The sequence below is a fragment of the Colossoma macropomum genome, unplaced genomic scaffold, assembly GCF_904425465.1.
Source record: "Colossoma macropomum unplaced genomic scaffold, Colossoma_macropomum, whole genome shotgun sequence".
NCBI classification, from domain to species: Eukaryota; Metazoa; Chordata; class Actinopteri; order Characiformes; family Serrasalmidae; genus Colossoma; species Colossoma macropomum.
This window is the reverse complement of record NW_023494791.1, coordinates 5,613,153-5,626,168: the sequence shown is the minus strand read 5'-3', so window position 1 is coordinate 5,626,168 and position 13,016 is coordinate 5,613,153. Positions and strand designations below refer to the sequence as shown.

Genomic DNA, 13,016 nt, shown 5'->3' with positions numbered 1-13,016 from the left:
CCTTGTCATGAGCCGACGCGGCGCTCGCTTGTTTGAGAGCATTCCGTTGTGTGGAGGTTTTGAAAGATGGGCGTATGTCGTCATTGTAAGCTCTCCACCTCACCTCCAGAAGACCAGCACTAAATAGGTTTATCTACAATAGCAGCTATTCTGCTCGCTTGTATCAGCAGAGATCAAAGAGATGGACCGGGTGACCTCACGCCGGGCCCTGATGTCAGGTGTGATAAGTAATGTGAGGGTTGAAATCAGTGCTTAATGGGATGAACCTTCTCCTCTGGGACTTTTTCGACAGTGGATCTCGCACGACAGTTATTGGAAACAGCAGTGAGTCATGAGACTAGTCTCTTTCACTTAACCTCCCATTCTTTTAAGTCTTTTAGACCTCTTGAAGACAATTTCGTCTGAATTTTCAGTTTGGAAAGTTGGGACTGGTTTCCACAACCTCAAAGTAACTTCTTCACCAAATATACTCTTGAGGGTGGCTTTGGGGTTGAAGTTGTAGAAGGTTCGTTGGATGCAGGTGCTCTTGACTGGTTACATCCTGTCTATGATCTCACGGGTGATTCTACAGCTCATAAGCTGGGGGAATAACTGAGCCACAGCTGTGACAGTGTAGTGTGATCTGGAGTGTCAAAACTTGGCTTAACGTACAACAACGGAGAGTCTTCTGCATCTCAACCACCTTTTAAATAGTTTGTTGTTGCTTATGTAGTGGTTGAGCACCCCTCTCTCTCTCTGTGTGTGAATAGAAGCCTCAGAGTGCGAGAACTGCCCACCAAGCTCAGTGTGTCATACCCTAAAGAATTTCCTTCATTTGTGCTGGGTGTATTGGAAACAAGCGCTTGAAGTAGTTCACACCAGTGCTTGGGTTCATGCTCTTGTGCGTGGTCTATGTTTTAGCACTGTTGCTAGAGAACTTCTAAAGGGCATGTCTATGAAATGCCCTAGTTGGACATCCTAAAGTAATTCTACGTCTTGTTGCGGCCCAAAGCTTTTTCATACTTGTACCTTAACCATAAAAAGTAGATGGTCTAGTGTTTTATGGTGCTCACATGTTTCAGGGAACATCTCTTTTATTAATTTTTATTTATTTTAAAGTCTTCTTTTTTTAACCCGCAAGTAACCTTAAGTTAATTCATTTAGTCTTGGCAGTACTATTTAATGCATAGTACTGTGCCGAAGTCAGAGACCAATGAGTACAAGTTTCATGCATTTGTCTTTTTGGTGTGTTGGGGGAAACGAGTAGAAAACATATTTAACAGAAGATTGCGCAGAAGCCTCAACAACTAAAAGTAATATAACCCAGCCTCCATTCTTTTCAGCAGTTTTTCAGAAATATGTAGGAATAATTTTCCAAGATTTTACCTTCAAAGTTCAGTCTTAGAAGTTGGTTTTTCTGACTCTTGTGATCCATGTAATCCCAAACACATTCAGTGACATTGAGATCTGCGCTCTGGGGTGGTCAGTCCGTTGTTCTAAGACCACTATTTCTTCTTTTTTGTCTGTTTCATTTTCCCAGTGAGGGCTTTTTGACAGTTACACATCCTTTCAGACCCTTTATTATTATGTGCCATTCAGTCAGTTCCACTTCCTGGCGAACATATGCATAGTACATTCATACATACATCATCTAAACCGCTTATCCTTCTGGGTCGCGGTGGGGTGCTGGAGCCTATCCCAGCTGTCAATGGGCGGAAGGCAGGATACACCCTGGACAGGTTGCCAGTCCATCGCAGGGCATATGTATAGTGTTTCTGTATAATGTCCTGTCTTCTGTTTGGGTCTTTAGGCTTTTTAATGGCTTGTTTCTGATACATCTGATTGTGTCCGTCCATTGTGTTGCTGGTCGTCCTCTTCCTCTTTTAATTTCAAATGTTCAAAGCATAATTGTCTTTCCTTGGTTCTTCTCGTATGTCCAAAACAAGCTTCAATTTGGTTATCTGGGTTTCGAGTGAGGTGTTAGGTTTGATTTTGTCAAGAATCCATTTGCTTGTTTTCTGTGTCGTCCAAAGAGTCTTCGGCAAACTCTGTTTTTTCCCTTTCTTATGCAAGTAGATTATTTTCTGTCTAATATAACTTATATCTAATCTCTTATATGCAGTAGCTGTTTTGACTGGAAATTGAAAAAGGATTGTGTCTGACTTTTGCACAGTGCTGTATTTATGTAATTTGTTACGTAGTTTGTTACATAATGAATCATGTTTACATCTGATTTACATTTGGTATCAGCATGTTCAAGTCTTCTCTGCTTATTATGAACCAGAATTTACCTGGTTGTTTAAGTGTATTATGAGCAATGAAGTTGCACAAAGTGTTTGTTTGCTATCTTCCACAATACTTTTATCGTCTAAGGATTGATGTTTAAAGATTGATTTTAGACACTATTTTATTGTTCGGCTGTCTGAATTCACTTATCTAATGCCACTGTTGCTTTGTCATTCTCTCCCTAAACATCAAGGGCGATGGTGCAGTGTTTTCCGGTTGTAGGAAAAACGTCAAATGGAAATCTTTTCAAGAGAAATCGTGCATAACTTGATAAAGCCTTCATTTCACACTGAGCTCTCTGACATTCTTCTGGGTTCACCGAAAGAAAGCAAAAGGATTAGTTCAGTGTGTACTGTGAAGAGGGCAGCCTCTTCCGATGAATGATGAACATATTGACTCTGGCCCAGAAGCTAAAGCTGTACTCAGTCATAACACTTAAAGTTGTGAATTGAGTCTGAACAATACACCAACATTCAGTAACTCTGTGTTTTTATAAGAGAGAGTTTCTGGATCAGCAGACGATTGATAAATGGACCAAAAGTCCAGAAAGGTATTTGAGGGTACGGTTTGGGGATCGGTAGATGAAAAGATTATTTTCGAGTCCTTGAGCTCTATGCTCGTTTATTCTAAAGCCGTAGCTCGGGTGAGAACCGCTTTCTTTTACATCCTATCCAGATGTTGTTTAGTGTAAGATTTTGGCAAAAGATGTGATTTAGAAACTCCTCTGATTCACACTCTGATTCAATCTGAGAACAACACTGAGATTAAAGATAGTGAGAGAGATCACTTAAATGATACAAACCTCAATTCCAAAAAAAAGTTGGGACAGTAAGTGAAATGCAAATAAAGTCCGAAAGCAGTGTTTTGTAAGTCTGTTTTGACTGTATTTAAATGAAGGCAGTACAGAAACAAGAAATTCACTGTTTTACCTTATCAACTTGTGTTTTTTCTTCTTGTAATTGCAACACATACTGAAAGAGTTGGCACAGGGGCAGTTTAAGATTAGGGGTGTTGTGAAGAGCGGGTAATCTAATCATGCTTGGGTGTAAACGGAGCAACTAGGAAAGGCCTAGTTAAATTCGAACAAGATGCTGACTTCAGCTTCGTGACTTTTTAGTGTTGACAGTTTTTCTTTGTAGATTAGACATATAAGGAAACCACCTGTATTGCTAATAAAAGTCCATTCTTTCCAAGTTATCGATGTTAAATCTTTCTCTTTGCCTTTTCGTTAGCTACTAGCTAGGCAAGATTGTTGTCTGTGTGCTATCTTCTGGGTTAAAGAGCGAATTAGCAGTACTACATTAACACCAGAACGATCAGCAGAGCTTTATTTTACTACAAAGGAGGATTATTTTATTTTTACCTAAAATCTAAATCTGCTGTGGAGCCGCAACAGGGCAGTAAAAGAGACACATGTTGCTAAACCCTGGCCTAGTTCTTTTATGAGCAAAGATGGGTCAGTGCTCGCAACCATGCTAAAAAATACATCAGTAAGTAAGTACAACATTTCTTAATTAGAGAGGATTTCATGTATTTCACTCTTTACAGTGCATAATGTCATCAAAAGATTCAGGGGATCCGGACAAATCTCTGTCCTTAAAGGACAACACTAAAAACTGACCTTCTGTCTCTTGGACGGCACTGCGTTAAAAATAGCATGCTTCTGTGATGGATTTGACCAAATGGGTTCAGGAATACTTTAACAAACCAATGTCGATAAATACTGTTTGTTGCTGCATCCATTATTGCACTATGCCACGTTGGGTGGAAGTCATATGTCAGAAACATCCAGAAACACCGCCGACTTCTCAGGGTTGAAGCTCATCTGAAATGGACTGACACAGCAGAAATGTATTGTGGTCTGACAAGACACATTGTGACACAAGTTCACATTATTTATGGAAATTACAGATGTTGTGTTCTTCAGCCACAGAAGTAAAGGACCTGCCAGAGTGTTATCAGCGTAAAGTTAAAAAGCCAGGGCCTGTCTTGGTATGGGAGGGGGTATCAGTGGGTGACTTGCACATCTCTAAAGACACCCTCAAAGCTGAAAGATATGTATATACACATTTTGGAGCAACATATGCTGCCTTTTTCAGGAACGTCTGTACTTCTTCATGACAATACCAAGCCGCATTCTGCACGTGTTACAGCCGCATGGCTGCATAATCAGAGAATGCAGGTGCTAGATTAGCATACCCGCAGTCTAGACCTGTCCCCCACTGAAAACAAAGGCCCTGCATAGTTGCACAGCTGAAGACTTGTATTACGGAAGAATGGCAAGAATATACATATATATATATATATATATATATATATATATATATATATATATATTAAAAACTCTATTAATTAGTGTCTTAAATGCCCAAACGATTATTAATTGACATTAAAAAGAAAGGTAATGTAACACAGTTGGTAAACATGCTCCTGTCCCAAATTTTTCGGAACATGTTGCAGGCATCGAATTTGAAAAGAGCGTATATTTCCAAAAAATCTCTGGAGTAAAACATCAAATATTGTGTTTTTGTTCTGTTTTCAATTTAATACAGAATGTACTGATGACATAGCAATATTTATTATCAAAAAATGATAGTGACCCGATGCACGGCTTTGCCCAGATGCACGGCTAGGAGGGCACACACCTGGCTGCACATCGTCACAGTTGCCAATAAGCATATCTATAAACATGTTATGTACTGTGGAGCTGTTTTGGCTTCTCTGTGTGCTGATGGACCTGAACCCCCAACTTCCTGTGGTGGGAGCAGAGAGGAAGTGGTGTGTGCGTGTGCGCGCGACTGGCGCTCATGTGCTTGTGCTGAGGACCTGCTGTCCTGGGGCCAGAGTACAGGGGACGGATGGAGCGGTGGGACACGTTGCTGTGCTTAAACAACACTAACCGCTTTTCCCTCTTCATGGCCTTGGACTTGTTTCCTCTCCGCTCACCAAATATGCAGATACATCCGGCATATGTTTCTCATGCAAGTGCGTGGCCTGTCGTGTCTTCTAACGTGTTGCTTACTAATGCATCCCTCATCAAAAGAGCTCAGTGTTGACGTGAATCTCCAAAATGGTAAGGTTTGGAAGGCAAAAGCATTCTTCTATAAGTTACCCTTTTCCCAGAAGCGCCTGTTTTGGAGATCCCTCAATTGCACTATGCATTTTTTATGACGTCAATGGTATATATTTGTATGATGGGAATGCATATAATTAACAAAACCAGAAGCAAACTAGATTTCAGTCTTTGTAGGCAAGCGAGTCAACATTTCAAAAACTGTTTTTATTGTGTTTAAAAATGCCATTTTTGTCAGTTGTGCAGGTATGTTTGATATGAAGAAAGGTGCAGTTGTTTGTTTTATCTCTGCACGGTCATCTTTGTGGAGAGGTGTGAATAGTTTTCACTGCAGGGGGTCTTCACCCCTCCCCTTTCACCTCTCATTGCTCACTAGCAGCTCAACACAGAGTCACAACATTTAACATACAGAGTGTTAAGTTTTCAATTTCTATTACTCTGGCAGAATGGCCGCTAAGGGGCCTGCAGAAAGGCTAAAGTAATGAGATTTTAAAGTAATTTCAGAGCATTTCTGTGGGTTCATTCATCATGAAATGTTCACACATTATTGTGTTCGGATTATTTTAACATTTTTTTGGACAGTGACATTGGAGAATTTTGTCCTTGTTGTGAACCATGAATTTGTGAAGTTTTTTAACCCTAATAATAATAATATCCTTTTTTCCTTTTCAGAAAAATAGAACATTAGTGATGACTAGCATGCCTACTGAGTAAGTATATTCAGCTACCTAATAGATTGTATTTTTATTCCATTTATCACTATTACACAGATTTTAGCATGGAAATTAAATAAAGAAAGAATTGTTACATTTTCATCATTCACATGCCGACACTTGGAAAACATAATCTTTCTCTTGTTTGGATTTCTGTTGCATATATTAGGAAGCAGCAAACAGTGCTCCAAGTGGTCAACAGTTTGGGTGGCTTCACTGTGGTGGACACAGTATGTGAGAGTACCACACATGTGGTGTCGGGCAGCCCACGACGTACCCTCAATGTTCTGCTAGGCATTGCTCGAGGATGTTGGATTCTCTCCTTTGAATGGGTGCGTGCTACTTCCGCAGCACAGTTTGTGTCTTTCTCAAAATTATTTATCTCATAGACAATACTTAAATATGTACAACCCTGTTTCCAAAAAAGCTGGGACACAGTGCAAAATGTAAATAAAACTTGAAGGCAACGGTATACAAATTACATAAAGCCTATATTTCATTGAAAATAGAATGAATACAACATTTTAAATACTGAAACTGAGAAATTTTATTGTTTTTCTGAAAAATATATGCCCTTTTTGAATTTGATTCCAGCAACACGTTACAAAAAAGTTGGCATTGGGGCATGTTTACCTCTGTGTTGCACCACTTCTTCTTTTAATAGCACTTTTTTAAGCATTTGGGAACTGATAAACCAGTTGCTGTAGTTTTGAAACTGAAATGTTTACCAGTTCTTGCTTAATGCAGGATTTCAGCTCAACAGTTTGGGGTCTCCTGTGTCATATTTTTTGTTTCATTATGCAGCAAATGTTTTCAATGGTGACAAGTCTGGACTGCAGGCAGGTCAGTTTACCACCCAGACTCTTTTACTTTAGAGCCATGCTGTTGTAACACATGCAGAATGTGGTTTGACATTGTCTTGCTGAAATAATCAAGGCCTTCCCTGAAAAAGACGTCGTCTGGATGGCAGCATATGTTGCCAAAACATGTATATATCATTCAGCATTAATGGGGCCTTCACAGATGTTCACGTCAGCCATGCCATCTTCACTAATGCACCCCTATACCATCATGAATACTGGCTTTTGAACTGCGTGCTGATAACAAGCTGAGTGGTCTTTAGCCCGGAGGACACAGTGTCCATGATTTCCAAAAAGAATTTCAAAGTTTGGACCACAGGACACTTTTCTGCTTTGCCTCCATTTTAAATGAGCTTGGGCCCAGAGAAGGTGGTGGCATTTCTGGATCCTGTTTATCTATGGTTTTTGTCTTTGCATGGTAGAGTTTTGAGTTGCATTTTGGATGCAGTGGTGAACTGTGTTCAAAGACAGTGGTTTTCAGAAGTGTTCCTGAGCCCATGCAGTGATTTCCACTACAGAATTGTGTCTGTTTTTAATGCAGTGCTGCCTCAGGGCCCAAAGATCACGGCCAGCAAATACTGTTTTTTTGGCCTTGTTCCTTGCATATAGAGCTTTCTCTGGATTCTCTGAATCGTTTATTAATATTATGTACCGTAGATGATGATATCCCCAAGTTCTTTGCTGTTTTACATTGAGAAACATTATTCTCAAATTGTTGCACTATTTGATCGTGCAGTCTTTCACAGAGTGGTGAACCCCTCCCCATCTTTACTTCTGAAAGACTCCGCCTCTCTGGGATGATCTTTTATACCCAATCATGTTACTGACCTGTTGCCAATTAACCACCAGGTGTTTTTTTTTTTAGCATTATACAACCTCACCACTCTTTTGTTGCCCCGTCCCAACTTTTTTGAAACATGTTGCTGGCATCAAATTCAAAATGGGCATATATTTTTCAAAAACAATACATTTTCTGACTTTTAACATTTATGATGTTGCCTTCATTCTATTTTGAATTAAATATAGGGTTTAAATGATTTGCATATCATTGCATTCTGTTTTTATTTACTTTTTACACAGCGTCCCAACTTGTTTGGAAACAGGGTTGTAAATATTATTTATATGCAGCAAACATTTTACAGTGTATGCAGTCCCTGTATTATTAAACCAGAGGTTGATTCGCAACAGCAAAGTTAGACAATCAAAACATTATACAGGCAAAAACATGTAATGCAAGACAAAGTGGTAAAGTAGCAAGTGGAAAAGAGAGATTTTAAATAAATATCTCACTGAGAATAAACAGAAGTAAGTTCTATAATTCAGGGGTCTGCCAACCATAGCACATGCTGCCAGTCTTAAGTTAGGAATCAGCACAGTCATTAATCTAGTACCCACCTTTGTCAGCTTTAGATATCTGTGGGTGTTGCTGAAGATTTAGGTCTTCTTTTATAGGTTCCCAGCCTGGTGCTGGAGTACACCTCCCCTGCACATTTTGGGATTGTATTTTTTTGGGGGGGACAGGGTTTAAGCCAGGACTACACAGCATTCTGAATGGAGGTTCTCCACTGAAAGGAATGTTTAGTCCAGTACTAGGCATAATCCCTGCCAGAGAAACAGGTGCTTGGTGTTTTCCCTGCTACCAACACGCCTGATCCACCTAATCAGCTCATTACCAATCCCTTCCTGAGTTGGTGGGTGTGTTGAAACAGGGAAAAAACTGAAATGTGCAGGACAGGAGCCACTCCAGGACCAGGCCTGGGAAACAGTGATTCACAAACATTCTAAAGATCTATATTGTGGACTCGTAACTACTATATAAAAAGATGTACAAACAAAGTGAGCTCTGAAAAAGCCCACTTTAAAGCTATTATATAATAAAATTATGTTTAAAATATCATCATTGGTTTCAAAAAAGTTAAAGAGCGCTGTAGTGGCATAGAAAATTTGGGTGGTACTGCAAAAATAGCATCATGATACATTTTGACTGTACAGTAACCTCTCACTGACCACGTTATTAGGTATACTTACCTTACACTCACTGTTCATTTTATCAGGTCCAGTTACCGTGTAGGTGCACTTTATACTAAGGATGCACAATTCATGATTCTTTTTTGGGTTGGTTCTAATTTCTGATATGATGGACGATTTTTTTGGCTAATTTTTACTATCCTTTTTATTTATTTATTTTTTTTAATCTGAAGCTAACGCTGTGGGAAAGGGGGGGGGGTGAATACACATGTAGCACATTTCCAATACTTTTTATTAGCCAAACTTGCAATATGAACAACATTGTTTACTCTTTAATGGGCCAAACGGTCATTTTAAATGTTTCAATTTAAATTTAGTTGCCTATTTAAATAACATCAACCAAATAAAGTGCTACATCGAAAATAAGAGGAAACTGGCTATTTAGCACAAAGACTCGAGAGCGCTTACCTGCCTCACTTTATTTACGTCATACTTTGGCAACACGGAGCTGCCGATTTCATGTTTTGAGCAAAAATCTACAGTTTCTGGTCTTGGACGAGTCTGATTGTGCATACTTACTTTATAGTTTACTGAATAATTTGTTAGTCCCCTGTTTACCACATTCGTCAGTGATCAGGACCCCCATAGAACCCTCACAAAGAAGGTGCTATTTGGATGGCAGATCTTTCTCAGCACTGCAGTCTGACTGACAGTGTTCTAGAAATTCCACCGATACCTTCGATGTACTGAGGGAATCAGTGTGGTGGTGTAAGTTAGCATTTGTAACATATCATATTGTTCACCCCATATGATAGTATATGAGGTATTCAATGGTAATGCAATTTTGAGGTCACACTGAAAAAAATGAATTTCTTTATAGATCTTATGGTGTCTAGAGCACAGACAGTGGATTCCAGAGGAGCCTTATGAGCTATCTGATCATTTTCCTGCTGCACCGGTAGGTGGACAAAGTGTTATTGGTTTGATTACATTTACATACACGTTAGGCACTAAGAACTATAGCTATAAGCAGAATTGTTATTTTACAGTACAACCACATTATGTATTATATAATTGTGTTGTTAACAGTGAGAGTTTATGTAATTATCACTTGGGTGATGTGATGCGTTGAAGATGCTGAGTTAAATTACTGGGGCACATAGCTAAACAGTGCATGTCACTATAAACTTTGACTTTCACTGTTTAGCTAAGTGCCTGAATAATAAACTGTTGAAAATTGAATAGTGGCTCAGTTGTTGCACATTTGTGCCCCTTAAAGTGAATATTAGCATGTAGTTGTCTGTAGACAATACATCGCCAATGTTGGAACAAAACGTTGTATTTCCATTTTTGTCTCTTTCTGTTTTAAATACATAATTTGAAAAGAACAGCTCCCCTTTAGACTGTGTCACAATTCAATAACAGACCAGTAGAAATGGGCTAAAATTACTTAGAATAATGTATTGTTACATTGACTCACATTGAAAGTAAGGAACGTGTATGTGTGTACGTGTGTGTGTGTGTGTGTGTATATATATATATATATATATATAGCTGCTGTTCACAGAAAGGCACTTATCTCCTACTTTTTTTGTGATTTTTTATTATATTAAAAGATTTTATTATATTTTTTTAGATTTTTTTTTTGTTTTTTATTGGTTTGTATAATTTCGTGATGAATGGACCAATAGAAATGCTCCAAAATTGCTTGGGAAAAAAACCCTTTCCATTGTCTTACATTAAAAGTTAACATTAAAAGAACATTTTGCCCTCTCCTGTAAAGTTACTATTTTGGAGATACTTGTTTTTCTTTGGCCAGTGATGATATAGATATATATATATATATATATATATATATATATATATATATATATATATATATATATATATATATATATCAAATCTAGAGTTACTATAGAATGAGCCACATGGTCTGCAGTCAACATCTAAAATAATGCTAATAAATGTAATAGTTTTCACTCCACTTACACCAGTTTCCTGTGCTTAAAGTGAACTTTCTCTCTTCCTGTCACTTTGTAATCAGTGGAACATTCTTCTAATCTCGTCCTAATCTTGTTTTTCTTTGAGGTAATTATCCATTTAATTAAGAGGTCTCTCAAACAGGCAGTTGCAATTGAAAGACGCCACTTTTTACCTGACACACTTTGAAAAGCCTCATATGGAATTCCCTGTATGAAGCAATGCGAATAAAGGCTGAGGAGTTTCAAAGGAGATTTGGCTGAAATGTTGACTTCCTGCTTGGAGGAAAGTAAAAGCTTAGAAAAGGGGTGCAGTAGGGTTCCTGTTTGTTTGGCCTGCACTGCAATGGGCCTTTTGTCGGAAAGACACGCGGAGTGGTTTGCTGCATTCCACTTGCGTTTAGTGTTTCTGTGCGCTGTGAAATCATCCATCATTGACCCGAGGGCCTGTATAACAGTTGCTGTAAGTCATGGATTTGTCTGAAACCACAAGATATGCACAGACGATTGGACAAGTGAATTGGACAGTGAATATTTTTGTAGTACTCCAGCACTATAGGTTTTGAAACTAAACAGTGAGTGTGTATACATAACCTTAATAATCCGATAACTGCAGGAAATCAGATTTTTTCAGTAATCCGATCAACACGTTTACATGTACTTGAGTAATCAGATAATGAGGAAACTCCAGGTCTACATGAGTCAGACAGTAATCAGATTTCTGCTTTACAACCAGCCAATAAACTCACAGAAGAAGACGTGACGTAAACGTAACGTAAAACTCAATTCAAAATATGAAATAATGAACATACATTGTGTAGAAGATGAAGAATATTTAAAACCTTTATTTCATGTTTGGGTTCAGCATCGCTCCAAAAGTGTTTTGCTGCGTCTCGTGGCGATGCTGCCTGCTTATTTCTGGTCCCGCGGTCTGTTTCACACATGTGCCGACTACGAAATCCGAAGGAAATCAGAGTAAGAATTTACATGCACCGAGAAGTCTGATTACTGAGCTAAAATCCAGCTCTCTTTATCAGATTTTCTTAATTGGATTTGTACTCTTGGTGTTTACATGACCATTTGAATAATCAGATAATTGCAGAAATCTGATTATGATCGGAATATTGAGTGCAGGTAAACACGCTCAGTGTCTATGATGAGGTTCAGCTGCTGTCAGCTTTAATTTGAGGGAATTCACATCTGTACTGGTCCACATAATGAATAGTTTGCTTTAGGGAACCATAAATAGCTGGACAAAGATCGTAATCATAATTAGAAATGTTCTAGTACTTTGTTGGACATCCTTTGAGACCAGAAGCGAAGTATCGTCTCTGGAGATGCTCTGCCGGCCCAGTAATGCAGACTTGCCTTCAGTTTTGTCCTCTTGCTGCTGTTTTCATAAACCTATCCAGTTGTATATCCATATGCTAACTGTTGTTTTTTTTTGTTTTTTTTTAACATTAAAAGTTGTCACTACTCTTTAAAGGCGAGTGAGCCGTTCATGCCCATGCAGCCATGTTTTACAGATGGGCTGGTATACTTTACTGATTGCCCTCTATAGTACTAAAGTTATAATGAAATGAAAATACAACATAACTGTTCAGCTAAGTTAAAATGAAAATAAAGAGCAAAACATTAATGGTAATGATATTTCTTTTAATGTCATCTTGACCTTGAATAAAATTACACCTTTAATCACACAGTTTAAGTATGTGTAATACAAACAAATAAATATCCCTAAATGCCTCATTGAAATACACCAGTTTTCAATCCAGCCTGTGTTAAATGAACCATAACTTATGTTGTCCATTGCTTGTTGTCTTGTTGTTTGATTTTTTGACACCACAAACAAAATAATTTATCTTCTTATAAAATAAAATGCCAACTCTGTTTCATAGGTTAACAGCTATGATGATAACTTTCTTCTGTTGTAGAACAGAAAACTGCATAAAGAAAATGCAAAAGTAAAACAAAAACAAAGACATCTTTACAATAATGTCCAAAGTTGAGCATCCTTTTTACTGCGAATAAATTGGATAATCTTTCACAAAGGAAATAAATGAGTGAAAACCAAAAAACGAGAAGTCATTAGTGAGTAATGTGAAGTCATTTTTAAGCTGTTGGTGATGGAGCTTTGGCACTTTAGCTGAGTATTTGC

General features: G+C 38.3%; 1 protein-coding gene across 1 annotated transcript in view; it reads left to right on the top strand.

Moving 5' to 3' along the window:
* mcph1 (microcephalin 1) overlaps positions 1-13,016 on the top strand; it is a 57,652-nt gene that overhangs the window by 13,344 nt on the left and 31,292 nt on the right. The window contains exons 11-13 of the mRNA XM_036573710.1: positions 6,011-6,048; positions 6,221-6,383; positions 9,760-9,837. Coding sequence (XP_036429603.1) covers positions 6,011-6,048; positions 6,221-6,383; positions 9,760-9,837 — 279 coding nt within the window. The remainder of the gene's footprint in view (positions 1-6,010; positions 6,049-6,220; positions 6,384-9,759; positions 9,838-13,016) is intronic.